The sequence below is a fragment of the Arvicanthis niloticus genome, chromosome 6 (genome assembly GCF_011762505.2).
Source record: "Arvicanthis niloticus isolate mArvNil1 chromosome 6, mArvNil1.pat.X, whole genome shotgun sequence".
In the NCBI taxonomy this organism is placed as follows: Eukaryota; Metazoa; Chordata; class Mammalia; order Rodentia; family Muridae; genus Arvicanthis; species Arvicanthis niloticus.
The window spans coordinates 103,040,502-103,055,537 of record NC_047663.1 but is presented as its reverse complement, the minus strand read 5'-3'; the positions used below and the strand labels follow the sequence as shown (position 1 = coordinate 103,055,537).

Genomic DNA, 15,036 nt, shown 5'->3' with positions numbered 1-15,036 from the left:
GACAGCTACAGTGTACTTACATATAATAAATAAAAACCTTTGGGCCAGAGCAAGCGGGGCTGATGAGTGGGAGAAGGAAGGGGGGGGGGGGAGATGGGAGAAATCAAAAGCTAACAAAAATAAAAAATATTAAATGCTTTTCTCCACTAAGAATTCTATCTTGCTGGGCATGGCAATGCATGCTTTAATCCCAGCACTCAAAAGGCAAAGGCAGGCAGATCTCTGTGATTTCAAGGCCACCTGGTATAGATAATGAATTCCAGGGCAACCATGACTACACAAAAAGACCCTGTCTCAAAGAACAACAGCTGGGGAGGGGGGTAAGGGTGTGCACTCCTTTAATCTCAGCACTCATGAGGAAGCAGAGGCAGGTAGATCTGTGAGTTTGAGGCCAGCCTGGTCTACAAAGTGAGTCCAGGACAATTAGGGCTCTGTTACAGAGAGAAACTCTTGTCTTAAAAAACCAAAACAAAACAAAAATCAACAAAAGAGGAGATCAAAATTGTTATCTCCTCAGGTTTTCAAGTATTACCAATTCAAGTCTCCTATCAAGCTTAAGCCCAATTCTGAGCGGTGCCTACACCTCAGCTTCTAAGAAGCCTAACCATCTGCAGTATTCATTGGAAACCGTCGTAGAAAACACCAAAAAGTACTACAATTCTAACGACTTTTTAACATTTCACATGCAAGGACTAAAGAAATAGCCTGACAGTTCAGAGCAAATACTGACTGCTTTTGCAGAAGACAAGGGTTTGACTTCCCAACAGCTACATGGTTGCTCACAACCACCCCTAAGTGCAATAATAGGGGATGCCTCCTCTGATCCCCACAGGCACAATCAATCAATATATTAATTAATTTTGTGTGTTATGTATATACATATGCATGTTTGCATGTATGTGACCTAGATTTATACACGTTTATGAGGGCAGGCCCAATGTTATGAGTCTCCCTCAATTGCTTTCAATCTTATTCACCAAGGCAGGTCTTTGGGAACCTAGAGTTTGCAGATAAGGTTAGTCTAGCTAGGCAGCTAGCATTGGAGACTCTATTTTTGCTTTCCAAGCACTTTTACAGGCCATAACACCTATTCAAAGTTTTCATGAGCATTTTACTTGCTTAACCATCTACACAAGCCAAGACCAAGGACTCTTGCTTTGCTCATCCTTGATAGTACTGACCAGAGACTCTCTTCTTCCAGATCCTCCCAACATCCACAGATTGAGTTACCTCCCCCTTCTGACCACTCCTGCTCCCTGTCCTGACTGTATTGTTCCACTAGCTTATTCTTAGTTCTCCAGCTACAAGTACTTGGTAAGTGTCTTAGTGTTTTATTGCTGTGAAGAGACAACATGACAAAAACAACTCTTATAAAGGACAACATTTTAACTGGGGCTGCCTTATAGTTTCAGAGGTTTTAGTCCATTATCATAATGCTGAGAAGCATGGTAGCATGCAGGCAGACATGGTGCTGAAGAAGTTGTAAGTTCAACATCTTGACCTGCAGGCAAAAGAAGACCACTGTATCCCACCCTAGGCTGAGCTTGAGCATAGGAGACCTCAAAGCCCATCCCCACAGTGACACACTTCCTCCAACAAGGCCACACCCACTCCAAAGGGCCACACCTTCTAATAGTGCTACTCCCTGTGGGCCAAGAAGAATTTAAACACATGAGTCTATGGGGGCCATACTTATTAAAACTACCACAGTAAGTACTCTCCAACTAGCCCCTACCTACAACTAAACCTGTCCAAACTGGACCGTGTATCTTGAAACAGCCATCTGGAACAACCTCTTTCCTCTTTGTTTCTTTAAACAAAACAAAGCCTGACCTGTGGGGGGGGGAGGGGGAGAGGAGGGAGGGGACAGAGTGGGAGCAAGAAGGCAAGCAAGCAAGAGAGCAGGAGCATAAGTAAGTATCCAAACAGAAACAGATGCAGCATCTCATTTCAGCATTCATTCTGGGTCTTCTTCACAGCATGTCACACATACAGTCCCATCAGGCAGTCTAGCTCACAGCACTTCCCACAATGCACCACTGCCTTTCATGACTGTTTACACCTTGTCCCTAAACATAGACTGAACAATTCCCAGAAAATAGAAGTTCAAAAAGTGTGACTAGAATGAAGCAAAGAACTGGGCTGTTTTCCACATACAAATACATGGTCATAAAACTCCATAAATAAAAACAGAGGAAAAAATACAGGTGATCTGATACTTACATCTAACTTGAGTAACTTTTCAATAACAAGCTCCAGAATTTCACGCCTCAAAGTTGGGAAATATAAGCTTATTCGTAATAAGTTATGAACATAGCATTCCTAAACATGAGACATAAAAAGATAAACAATTCAGCACAGTGTTTTAGGACATAAGCAAAACATCAATTACAAAACTTTTATTTAATAGAAACGTTTCTAAACTGCACTGCTCAAATCTATATATATGCTAAGTATAACGAATCATCCCCAGTCGCAGTTCTACTTAGTAACACAGGATTAACCTCTGGTAACTTTCTTTCTAATTTCCTCCTCTGTGGTGCATGCTGAGCCAGCACTGCCACTGGGCTCCATCTGAAGCTTCCCTGGTAACTACTGTGTGTGAGCAGAACACAAGTTAGTCTGAGATGGATTCTGACCATGACCTGCACATAGTAATAACACTAAGACTTCCAAGGAATTAGACACTAGGTGTGGTAACTCACACCTATAACCCCGGCACTTAGGAGGTCTTAAGGCCAGACTGGGCTACAGATTAAGATTCCAAGTCAAAAAAAAAAAAAACAGTAACAAAAAAGAAAACAATATAAGGAATGTTCTCAGTCTTCTCTCTTGTTTTCTTTGGGATAGGATCTCATACTATAGCTCAGGATGGCCCTCAAACTTGCAGGATTACAGGCCTACACCACAACACTCAGTGAAATAATCTTGAGTTTAAAAATCGAGAAAGGTATTTTTAATATATTGATATTAGGGGCTGGCTCAGAGGTTAAGAGCACTTATTGCTCTTCCAGAGGATCCAGGTTCAATTCTCAGCACCCACATGGCAGTTCACAACTGTGTGTAACTCCAGTTCTAGGGGATCTGACATCTTCATACACACACAAGCAGGCAGAACACCAATGTACATAGAATAAAAATAAATCATTAAAATTTTTTTTTTAAATTCAGAGTAATAATTAGCAATAGTACCATCTAAAATAAAGTCACAAAACAATCTTTCCAGGGGCTGGAGAGATGGCTCAGCAGTTAAGAGCACTGAATGTTCTTCCAGAGGTCCTGAGTGCAATTCCCAGCAACTACATGATAGTTCACAATCATCTGTAATGGGATCTGATGCCCTCTTCTGGTATGTCTGAAGACAGCGACAGTTACTCACATACATAAAATAAATATATTTTTAAAAATATTATTTAATCCTAGCACTTGGGAGGCAGAGGCAGGCAGATTTCTGAGGTCGGGGCCAACCTGGTCTACAGAGTGAGTTCCAGGACAGCCAGGGCTACACAGAGAAACCCTGTCTCGAAAAACCAAAAAAAAAAAAAAAAAAAAAACCATCTTTCCATGAAAGATTTCTTACCAGTGTTCTCTCTGATTTCCTCACAAATGGGAATTTGTCTACCAGTATCGGCATTAGAAACCATGGTGTCCTATTTAAAAAAAAAAATGCAACCCATGTTAACTACACTTTCTAAGATGCTGGCATTTGCATATAAGCAATAAGGACATAAGAGGCAAAAGAGACAGCCCACCTCAAGCAAGCAAACTGAAGCCAGGGGATCTCAGAGAAAATGCTTACAAGCTACATGAGAATATTCTTTATTAACTTTGTTATGACAGCAAGTCAAAAGACAAGCTTTTCTTTCTTCCACAAAAGCCTAACAGACTTCAGTTTAAATTTTTAAACATGTAACAGTACATAAGTAAAGAGGCAAAGTATCACGCAGCCCAGGCTAGCATCGAACTGTGCTTAGCCAAAAATGACCCTGAATGCCTAACCCTCCTGTCCCCACCTTCCCAACTGCTGAGATTCCACATATGCATTACACCATCCCCCATCCCAACTTCCTATTTTTAGTTAATAAAAGTATCACTGCCAAGTAAACCCACAAACCCACCAAGCTTTTTATAACTGCATTTCATTCATATAACACAGTGCAAGTATCCATACAGGATCTCAGTAAAAGTATTTAGATACTATATCCATTAAAGTTAAAAGTAAAATACTAACTTCTATACAAAACAGATGTAGGACCACTAAGTGTAAATTATATATAAATTAAACAGTTAAAGAGGCATGAGATGATTTGAAGGGAAAGACATTTGCATCTTGAATTTGAGCCCTAGCTACAAGGTGGCAGAATGGAACCTAGTCTGATAGATGTCTTATAACCCACTGAACACCTGTGCCTACACACAAATTAAATTTTTAAATAAATTAAAATAACAAACATAATAAATAGAAAACAGAAACACCATTTTCAACATGTGCTATCAACACAGTTGAAAAAGAGCATATAACCCAGGTTTTAATGCTACTATACTTTATAATCTACTGATCATCTCTCACCTCCTTCCAGAGATGTGTGCACACATTACAATGCACACATTACAGGCAGGTGACCCACTAGAATTAACCCCCAACCTGTTAAACCAAACACCATGATTCAAAGTCAACAAAAGAATACTCACGATGGGACATATCTTGTTATTATTTGCAAGGCTCTGTGACAAGTGTCAAAATTTGCAGGAAGATCTACAAAGAAAAATTTGAGTATAAACATCAAAACTAAAAACTGCCAAATCATGTTTCTAAAGCTAAAAAAAACTTTCTAATGAAAACTCAGTAACTGACCAGAGAAATAAGAATTGCATGGTGTCTCTTCAATTAACGATGAGGATTAAAATTATGTCACACCTGCATAGATCCTTCTAGAAGAGCTAGTTTTTAGGTAAGCATGGTAACACATGCATATAATGACACATTCCAGAGGCCAAAGCAGGACTGCTGAGTTGGAGGCCAGGCCGGGTCTACAGAAACACTACTTACAAAATAAAATAAAATAAAGTAAAATGTAGGGTTGGGGAGAGGGAGTCAGCTGGTAGAGTGCTTGCCTGACATTCACAAAACACTGACTTCAATATACACAAAATAGACATGGCAGTATATACTGTAACCCAGTATTCAGGAGGTAGGGAAAGAAGATCCTAAGTTCAAGTCCTCTTCAGGAACATAAGATCAAGACCAGTTTTGGGATACATAAGACCTTGTCTCCAATGTGGGTTGGGGGGTACTATTTATTCTAGTAATACTTAGGATGGGTGACTGTACAATAGGAATGTGTCAGAAAGTCTATCAAGCTGGGTGTGGTCTTTAACATCAGCACTCAAAGGCAGAATCAGATGGATCTCTGTGAATGTGAGGCCAACCTGGTCCACCTATGAATTTCAAGACAGCCAGGGCTACATAGTGAGACCCTTCCTGTCTCAAAACAAACCAGAAAGAATCTATCAAAGGGTATCATTTGTCATTGTCCTCCCAAGAGAGTAAGTGGTGAGACTTTTACCATGTAGGACCCATGTTCTAAGATCATACTTACTGTCATCTTCATCATCAGAATCGGAAACATCTATGCCACCTTCCTTAACAATCACTCGGGCTTTGGAGAAAAATGAAAATTTGTTATTCTACTCTGGGCATAAAAAATGAATAGGTATTTTTAAAGAAAGGTAAGATCACTGAGTAGTTAAGAGAGCCAGCTCTTCCAGAAGACCATACCCCAGCACACAGATGGCAGCTCACAAATGCCTGCAACTCTAGTTATAAGAGACCTGACACATTCTTGTAGCCTCTGTATATACAAAGCACACATACACACATATAGAAAAAAACACTCACACATACAAACACACACCAAAAGTGAAATTAAATGAGTTTGATGACAGCCATATGCTTCCTGCCTATGATCCCTTGTGCCATCACAGGGCTCTACAAGGTAGCAGCCATCAGAAGCACCACCATGACCTTAGGCCATAACTGTGAACCTAACAAACTACTGTCTTTAGAACAAGGAAAGTAAGGGCAGAGAAAACAAGTGATAGGTAGGGGAGAGGAAGAAGAAAACCCATCTACTTACGAGGTACAAAATGAGAAGCAATCATGCTGAGACATGGTCTAAGGAAGACAGTCTGTGCTGACACAAGATTACCAAGAAAAGCCAAATACTCCTCCACCACGGTCTGACTTCTATTCAACCAGGGCAATCTCTAGAGAAGAAAGAGGAAGATGACAGAAAGGTGTATACACTGTTTTCAAAATACTAAACTATCTGCTAGTCAGTGAAATAAAGTGAACTTACCAATATGATGTTTATAAGTTGCTCAAAGTCTTTTGTTAAATACATGACAGAGGAACGAAATTCCAGTAGCCAGTTAATAATCTGGTCATCCTTAAGTAAAAACAAAGAAAAATCACAAGCTGCCTACTGTTACAGCAAAGTAATGGATCTACTTTGTACCAATCATCTGTCAATAACATGACAAACTCAGAAAAACAGACATGCTTCACTAAAATGTGGCAGAGAAGCTGGCCATAGAGTGTGCACGCCTGTGGTCTCAGCCCATGGGAAAGAGAGGCTCCAAGTCCAAGGCCTGAGCTATATACTGAGTTCCAGACCAACTTAGATTACATACATAGTAAAACAAACAAAAATGTGAGAAGGGTTACGTGTAGGACAATTGACAGTGCTCTTTTCTACCATGTTGGAGACCTGGATTTGCTGTCCAGCACTCCTGAACAAGCTTGGTAACCTGAGTCTGACCACCAAAAGCCATGTAAATATGAAAAGAACCATGTCTAGGGACTGGAAAGATGGCTCAGCAGTCAAAAGCACTGGCTACTCTTCCAGAGGAGACAGGATCAATTCCTAGCACCTACATAGTGGTTCACAACCATCTGTAACTCCAGTACCAGAGGATACAACACTTCTCCTAGCTTCTTTAGGCACTAGGCATGTACACTGTGCCCAGATTTACAACAAAGAAAAAATACTTATACATAAAAAATAATCATCTTTAAAATCTCTGAGCCTACAAGTGGTCCTTTGACTTCTACCTGTGGCCACACACAAAAATATATATAAAATTTAAGCTTTTTAATAAAAAAGTTCATCAGCTGTACGGAACAATGGCACCTGCCTGTAACTCCAACATTCAGAAATAGTGGGAAGGGGATCTCAAGTTTGAGAAAAGCCTACACTTCATCACTAAGACTATCTTCAAAACCTCAAACAGAACAGAACACAACAAACACTGGGGTTGTGGCTCAGTGATAGAGCCCTTGCCTAGCATGCTTACATCCTAGCTTTCAATCCCCAACACTGAAAAAATAGAAACTACAAAAACAGTCAGGGACTGCTACCACAGTGAGCCCTGATAAGGAACAGAGTGCACACAGCACTCTGAAAAAGGCAGCCACAACTGCTATCATTTTTACCGCGCCAAGAATCTGCTGAGACGGGCATGGCTGGGTTAGCAGTACTCAAGGCCCGGCTTAACCCCAGAACAACAAAAATCTCAAAACTACTATAACAATACAGAAAACTGGGGCCAAGGCTGGAGAACTCATATTGTTCTTGCAGAGAACCTAAGTTGAACTTCCAGGTTTCACAGACACACAAATATATATACACACATGCATACACCTATACTTTGGAGGGGAGGAAGCTGGTGAGATGTTCAATAGGTAAAAGACCTTGCTGAACAAGCATGATCCCCATGTCCCACAGTAAGAGAAGAGAACAGACTCCTGAAAGCTGTCTTCTGATCTCTACACATGTTGTGGTATATACAAGCCTCCCCGCCTCTCTCTCTCTCCCCCTTTTTCTCTCCCTTCCCATCTCAAATATGTAATTTTTTATTAGTTTGGTTATTCTCTTTTGTTTTTGAGATTGGGTCTCCGTATATAGCCCTGGTTGTCCAAGAACTCCCTAGGTAGACCAGGCTGTTCTCAAACTCATAGAGATCTGCCTGTACCTGCCTTTGCCTCCCTAGTCCTGGGACTAAAGGCGTGAACTACCATGCCCAGATAAATGTATTTTTTAAAGTTAAAATAAAATAAAATAGAATGTGCTAAGGGCTTGGTCCAAGCTCTGAGATGTAGTCTCAGCACTGAGTAAGATAGTGAGGAGAATCTGCTCATAGAAACTACAGTTCAACACAAAGACACTACAGAGCAACACATAGAAACCACAGTACAACACAAAGACACTGGCCCTTTGAACCCAAGAAAGGAAAGCATCAGGAAAAGCCTTAATACTTCAGGAGCTATTAAAGGGTAATATATTTGTGGAAAACATTTCTAACAAAGAGAAAGCACATTTTCAGAACACAGAGTAACTCTGTTCCAGCACATAGTGAACTAGCCAACAAGTAACTCTGGTGAGCAAAGAAGTGCCACACAGGGAACGGAGGCCATGCATGCCAGGAATAGAAAGATCTGCTGAGGTCTGGGAAATAGATACAATGGAGGAAAGACGATATGCTTAAGAGACAGCTCAAAGCAGCTGACATCTCACCAGGATCTGAGATAAAGAAGTTTGTAGATTATAATAGCAGCAATAAACAGATACAACATGAACTGTGTCCCAGGCAGTGTTCTAAGATTTTATCATATGTTAACTCATGTACTCCTTACAAGTATTCACAAAGCAAGTACTACTGTAAGACTCTAGTGAGTCCTAGTTTACTGGGGACTCCCTGCGTGAACAACACAGAGCCGGGATCGTTGCAAAAGCAAGAGGAATTTTTATTGTTACTGCATCCAAAAGGAGAGGCGACGGGGTAGCATAGAGAAATAGCAGCTAGGCACAATGTGACTGGCAGAGAGTGTGACTTTTAAGCTGATTGGTCTTTAGGGAATGAGATGGCAGGGACTCCCCTTGTCTGTCCTGTGGGATGTGTCCATGTACTCTGAGCCCCCCCTACACGGTTGTCTGAGGAATGTTAATTAGTCTCTCCATTCCTGAATTGACCCCTTCACCACTATCTCCATTTTACACAAGGAAACCAAAGTACAAGTGCAAGAACTCACCCTAAGAAGGAAGCAATGCTGTCAGAGCCAGTGTTCAAATAAGTGTTAAGGAAGACCTCAGGCACAAAGACAAGACATTCAAAGGCATACAGGTGAACAGTGGCAAATTTAAAACATGAAGTATCTCTTAAGACTAATCACAGAAAAAAGTGTTATCAGCTGTACTAAACATTCATCCTCATTCTTCTATACACAGGAATGTTTTAAGTAGGAGAATGGCATGCCTAGACATGTCCAGTGAGAAATGAGTCAGGCTTCACTGCTCAGAATACATCTACAGGGAGGAAGATGGAACATGGCAGGGTCTAAAGAATAAAGTTATTAAAAAGAATTCAGACTTGAGGGCACCAACAAAGCCAAATATAAAAGGGTTTTTTTGTTTTTTGCCCCAACATGGATGAACAATTGCTATAGGTGAGAAAGTCCAGAAAGACTATAACATTTCCTAACTCAAGAACTCGTTTTAATCAATAAACCAATTTAGCGTACAGAAGGCTACAAAGAAGAGGATTTGGAGCCAGGCGGTGGTGGCGCACGCCTTTAATCCCAGCACTTGGGAGGCAGAGGCAGGCGGATTTCTGAGTTCGAGGCCAGCCTGGTCTACAAAGTGAGTTCCAGGACAGCCAGGACTACACAGAGAAACCCTGTCTCGAAGAACCAAAAAAAAAAAAAAAAAAAGAGGATTTGGGGAAGAGATGAGTCTGACTCGCCATAAGGAGCACATTAACAATTCTGGTAGAGGCAATGTCTTGCGTCCACAGAAGCTATAGCACATGCATTCAGGAGTTACCAAGTTAGATGTAGATTTCAAAGCCTACACAACTACTGAGTAAAATAAAAGAATCAGAATCAAGTTATGCACACAAATAGTGAACACACATACAGAAAGGCAAAGCACTCATACATATAAAATAAATCTTAAAAAAAAAATCCACTTACTACCAAAGTTAAGAACCTATCAAAAGCTAACGCATATAATAAAGAACCTATGAATAAAGTAAATAGATAAGTACTAAGAAGACAGAAAGATCACAAGAACATGAAGCATTTGTAAGTGGATAAGCAACAGTGTCAACTGATCAATCCGTATAAGGCTGGCAAACCACCACTGAAATGAGCACGGGAGAGATTGGTGGAAAAGGCCTGGCGTGGTGGCACACACCTTTAATCTCAGAACTCACTATGCAGAGGCAGAAGGATCTCTCTCATTTGGCCTGGCCTGGTCTACATAGTGAGTTCCAGAACAGCCAGGGCTGTGTACAGACCTGTCTCTCAAGAAAAAAGAAAAGGAAAAATTACTAGGGGTAAAAATATAATCACTGGTAACTTTTGTCAAGTAATTAGAGTAATAATAAACTACCTTAAATGTAAAAAAGTCAGGAGGAATGGGGGTGTGCGGACTGTGAACGGGAGCAAACTCATAGCTGATCAGGACAAAGTCCTTACTCCAGGTTGGAGGCAGCTCTAAGACATCTTGGATATCAACTCATTCAGTCTTCTTGGTTCTCCCCCATTCTTTTTTTTTTTTTTTTTTTTTTTTTAAGATGTATTTTTATGCCGGGTGGTGGTGGCACACACCTTTAATCCAAGCACTTGGGAGGCAGAGGCAGGCAAATTTCTGAGTTCGAGGCCAGCCTGGTCTACAGAGTGAGTTCCAGGATAGCCAGGGCTGCACGGAGAAACTCTGTCTCGAAAAAAAAAAAAAAGACGTATTTTTATTTTGTTTTATGTTGTTTTATTTTAAGGGTATAAGTGTTCTGCCAGCATGTATGTATTTGCACCATGTACATGCAGGAGAGACCAGAAAAAGGTTTCATATTCCCTGAAAAAGTTACAGAGAGTTATTAGCTGCCATGTGGGTGCTGGGACAGAACCTGGGTCTTCTGAAAGAACACCAAATGCTTGTAACCACTGCTACTGTCTCTGTAGCCCACCCCCTTTAAGTCACCATTATGGGTGGAAGGGGCAGGGAAAGCCTAGTCATCCAACCACTAGATGCCAGGTCTTCCCCTACTTCTGACAACCTAAGGTGGGTCCAGCCGTTGTTAAGTGACCAACAGACAGTAAGACTGCTCTTGGTTGATAATCACTGAGTTAAATAAATAAGATAGGCTCATACAAAGCAAGTACTGGAGGACAAACTCGGACCATTGGTACAGATATGACAGCCTGGAGTCAACTCTAGAGACCACATGGTAGAAGGACATAGTCAACTCCTAAAAGGTTTCTGGCCTTCACCCTTGCTATAGTATGCCTGGATGTACACACATGTGCAAAAATAATTCAAAGTGATAAATATAGTAAAAATATTTTTTAAAATTACCTTGATGTCAGGATCAGACAGCTGGTTCTTCAACAACTCTAAGTCATTTGTTTCACCCTAAACAAAGAAAACAGAAAATTAAAGTACAATTACTATGGTTTCTTTTAAATATCAATAGGATTTTTATTATGCCTTGGTATCTCATGGAATTGCAAAAGGAACCGTGAAACTTCCACACAACCCTCACAATAATAAAGTCAGGACGATAAACCTTTTAAGAATTCCTATTTAAGACAGGCCTAGCTGTATCACATGCCCATAATCCTAGCTATTCAGAAAGCAGGTCCAAGGCCATCTACACAACCCTATCTCAAATATAAAAACTAAATAAATACATAAGGCCTGCAGCTGCAGCTTAGTGGTAGAGGGCTTATCCTAGGTTCAGTCCTAGCAAAGACAAACAACCAAAGCACCAAGAACCTTGTGTTAGGAGAATCAGAGGTCTAAGACAAGGGAAGGTAACAGCCACTCACTCCTTCAGCTATACAGGTGTGTGGAAGATACTACAGCAGATCCTAATGAGAATTCTAAAGTATGAATAAAAGCACTATAATGATATATATCACCAAGAATTTAGACAGCATCTATTTAAATGTATTGGTATAGATGAGAATTATAAGACATATACTTCATCTTTAGTGATGAGATCTAGAAGAACCACTTAACCAACACAAAACCAAACATCTAACTTATTCTTCTACAGCAAAGCTTCCGTAGCTCCTTAAGAGATAAAATGGTGCCACGCCTTTAATCCCAGTACTCAGGACCTGGGGGGGAGGGGGGGTTAGGAGGGGGAAAGGAGGGGTGAGTTAGAGGCTAGCCTGGCCTAAAGAGTGACTTACAGGGCAGCCAGGACTACAAAGAGAAACCCTGTCTTGGGGAAGAGAAAGAAGGAGGGGAGTATTTGGGGGCGGGGGGTGGGGTATATGGTTTAGTGGAGCCAGGCATGGGGGTACACAGTCAGAAGGCAAAGGCAGTGCTGGCTCTCTATAAGTTCAAGGCCAGCACAGTCTACAAAGCCAGAGTGATATAGTAATACCCCATCTCAAAAGGATGCAAGGCTATTTAACTGGACTATGTGTATAATTCCAGGCTTGAGGCAAGACGATTGGAGTTAGCCATCAGATAGGACTACACAGCAAGGCTAGCTCCAAAAAAAAGTTAAGCAAAAATTGCTCTAATCTTTTTAATTTTAGCACTTTCGAGTTTTCAAGAATGCACATTGTGCCCTTCCCCCAGCCTGCCACCCTGCCAGCTGGAGCAGGCCAGAACCCACTGTTTACCACAATAGACCAAACAACAATAGGACCTGGGAGGTCCTGCTGGCCTAGGAGACCTAGTCTGCCACAGTAGCTGAGTAGAATAGACTGCCTGCTGAGCTGGCTCAGCCCCCCCCCCCCCCCATTAAGGATGCATACCCCTCACCCACGATGCTGGGCTGAGGCAAAAAAAAAAAAAAAAAAAAAAAAAAAAAAAAAAACCACCACTTCTTGTGGGGGGTGGGGTTTTCCCCTTTCTATTTGATGGTCAAACAATAAACCTTGAGCCTCAATCAGAGAACTTTGTCCTGGCTTCATCTCTTCCCGCCCTCCTGTCCCTCCTCCATTCCCAGCCTCTCTTGCAGGTGAACCTGGTTTTGACTGTGGCTGCTGGCGGATACAGTACATACAGCATTTTAAGTCCTAAAACCTCAGCATACTTGTTTTGGTTACTTTTAAGCTTCCAGTATCATGCATATTACTAAATATTCTATTTCAATATGGTATCTAGATATTTCTCTCTATTCCATCTTTTTAGACCCTCAGTTCTCAACCTGAGGATGTTGACCCCTTTGGGGATTGGACCACCTTTCACATGGGGTGGCCTAGGAATACCAGGAAACATATATACTTACATTATAAGTCATAACAGTGCAAAATTAGTTATGAAGTAGCAAAGAAAGTAATTTTATGGTGGGGGGGTCACTACAACATGAGGAACTGTATTAAAAGGGTCAAAGCCTTAGGAGGGTTGGGAACCACTGTTTTAGACAGAGGCTCTGTAGCCCTGGCTGGTCTCAGATTCAGGTATCCACCTGACTCTGCCTTCAAGTGCTGGGATTAAAGACACAAGCCACCAAGCCCAGAGTAAAATTTATTTTTAGTTTAGTTTAAGGAAGGAGCTCAACTAGAACTGTTTCCTGGTCCTAGTAAGGTCCTAGTTCCAATCTCCATCACTGAGAAACCTACATAAACAAAATACATAAATGCTAAAGTTCATCTTATTCTGTTTGCTATCTTTTTGGGGCTGGGGGGAGGGAGGAGTGTACTCACAAGGAACCCAAAGTCTGGAGAATTTGTTCTTCAGTAGAATACCTATTAAACTCTGACTGAGCCAAGTCAAACCCCACATAGTATCTCCTCATACCTTTTTGTATTTCAGTAAGACTTCTGTCACAGTTCCACCAAACCGAACAGTTTTTCTTGGGGGAGAATTGAAGAAATCACTCTCTAAGGCAAGCATATCTGAAAGCCTGAAGAACCAGGAATACCAGTTATTAAATTCAAGGCAGAGAATGACAACAGTGAACACTACTGAACCAACATCATTTGTGTGATGAGGCTTAAGTTTCTTAAATGATATTCCTGCTTCCAACCTTCTCCCCCAGGAATGCACTCTCCCCTCAGTAAAGCTGTCTTCTTGCAGCAATTACAGTAAGAATTCAAACTCAAACTCCTAATACTTAGAAAGCAGCACTTGGGAATCTGAGGCAGAATCCAACCTAGGCTACAGAGTGAGATCTTATTAAGAATAAGGGAAGGAAAAGAAATAAAGAAACTATTCCCACATTAACCCTGTAAGATCCTGTTTAAGCAGCCACTGTTCCTAACCCCGATCTTATGGTACAATCATTTGTTAAAAGTATGATGTTGCCGCCGGGCGGTGGTGGCGCACGCCTTTAATCCCAGCACTTGGGAGGCAGAGGCAGGCAGATTTCTGAGTTCGAGACCAGCCTGGTCTACAGAGTGAGTTCCAGGACAGCCAGGGCTACACAGAGAAACCCTGTCTCGGAAAAAAAAAAAAGAAAAAAAAAAAAAAAGTATGATGTCCTTTCTGTTCCTCAAACTTGTCAAGCTGGTTCCCATTTCACTGTTAGAAACACTCTTCCCATATATATACAAGGTTGTAGCTCAAATGTCAGAGGCCTTCTCCACCAGAACCTTACACACTCACCCTTTATCCTGCTGGAACGTTGTAGCTCTTCATAGCATTTACTGATACCTGAAACTATCTTATCTATTTATTGCTGCCCCCCCACCCACTACCCCGCCTCCAGCTCTGTTGAGTATGAAAACTTTAGCCTCTGGATAAGCTACTGTCCCCAGTATTTTCTTAACACAGTATGTACACACTTTATAAATAATTGTCAACATTATGCTAAGTGCTTTACAAGGTTTACTTCCTTTAAACAGAGAATCTTACAAAATCTAAAGGTTAGATCCCAAATGTTTTATAGTGTAGGCACTTTCAAATGTTGAGCAAAAATGACTGCCTAGATAATATACGGTTCCACTATGCTACTGCTCGCTTCTGCACAAACAAATTTCATATAAAATTTTTGGGATTCAATAAGTCGCCAGTG

General features: G+C 41.1%; 1 protein-coding gene across 2 annotated transcripts in view; it reads right to left on the bottom strand.

Annotated features, from left to right (window-relative positions):
- The window catches only part of Rrn3 (RNA polymerase I transcription factor RRN3), a 34,016-nt gene that overhangs the window by 18,526 nt on the left and 454 nt on the right, over positions 1 to 15,036 (bottom strand). Inside the window, exons 2-9 of one of the 2 annotated variants that reach the window (XM_034506069.2) lie at positions 13,821 to 13,926; positions 11,415 to 11,471; positions 6,360 to 6,449; positions 6,138 to 6,267; positions 5,601 to 5,660; positions 4,693 to 4,756; positions 3,581 to 3,650; positions 2,224 to 2,322 (exon numbers count right to left, since the gene is read on the bottom strand). In XM_034506069.2, coding sequence (XP_034361960.1) covers positions 2,224 to 2,322; positions 3,581 to 3,650; positions 4,693 to 4,756; positions 5,601 to 5,660; positions 6,138 to 6,267; positions 6,360 to 6,449; positions 11,415 to 11,471; positions 13,821 to 13,926 — 676 coding nt within the window. The remainder of the gene's footprint in view (positions 1 to 2,223; positions 2,323 to 3,580; positions 3,651 to 4,692; positions 4,757 to 5,600; positions 5,661 to 6,137; positions 6,268 to 6,359; positions 6,450 to 11,414; positions 11,472 to 13,820; positions 13,927 to 15,036) is intronic. The other variant, XM_034506070.2, reaches the window with a different exon arrangement.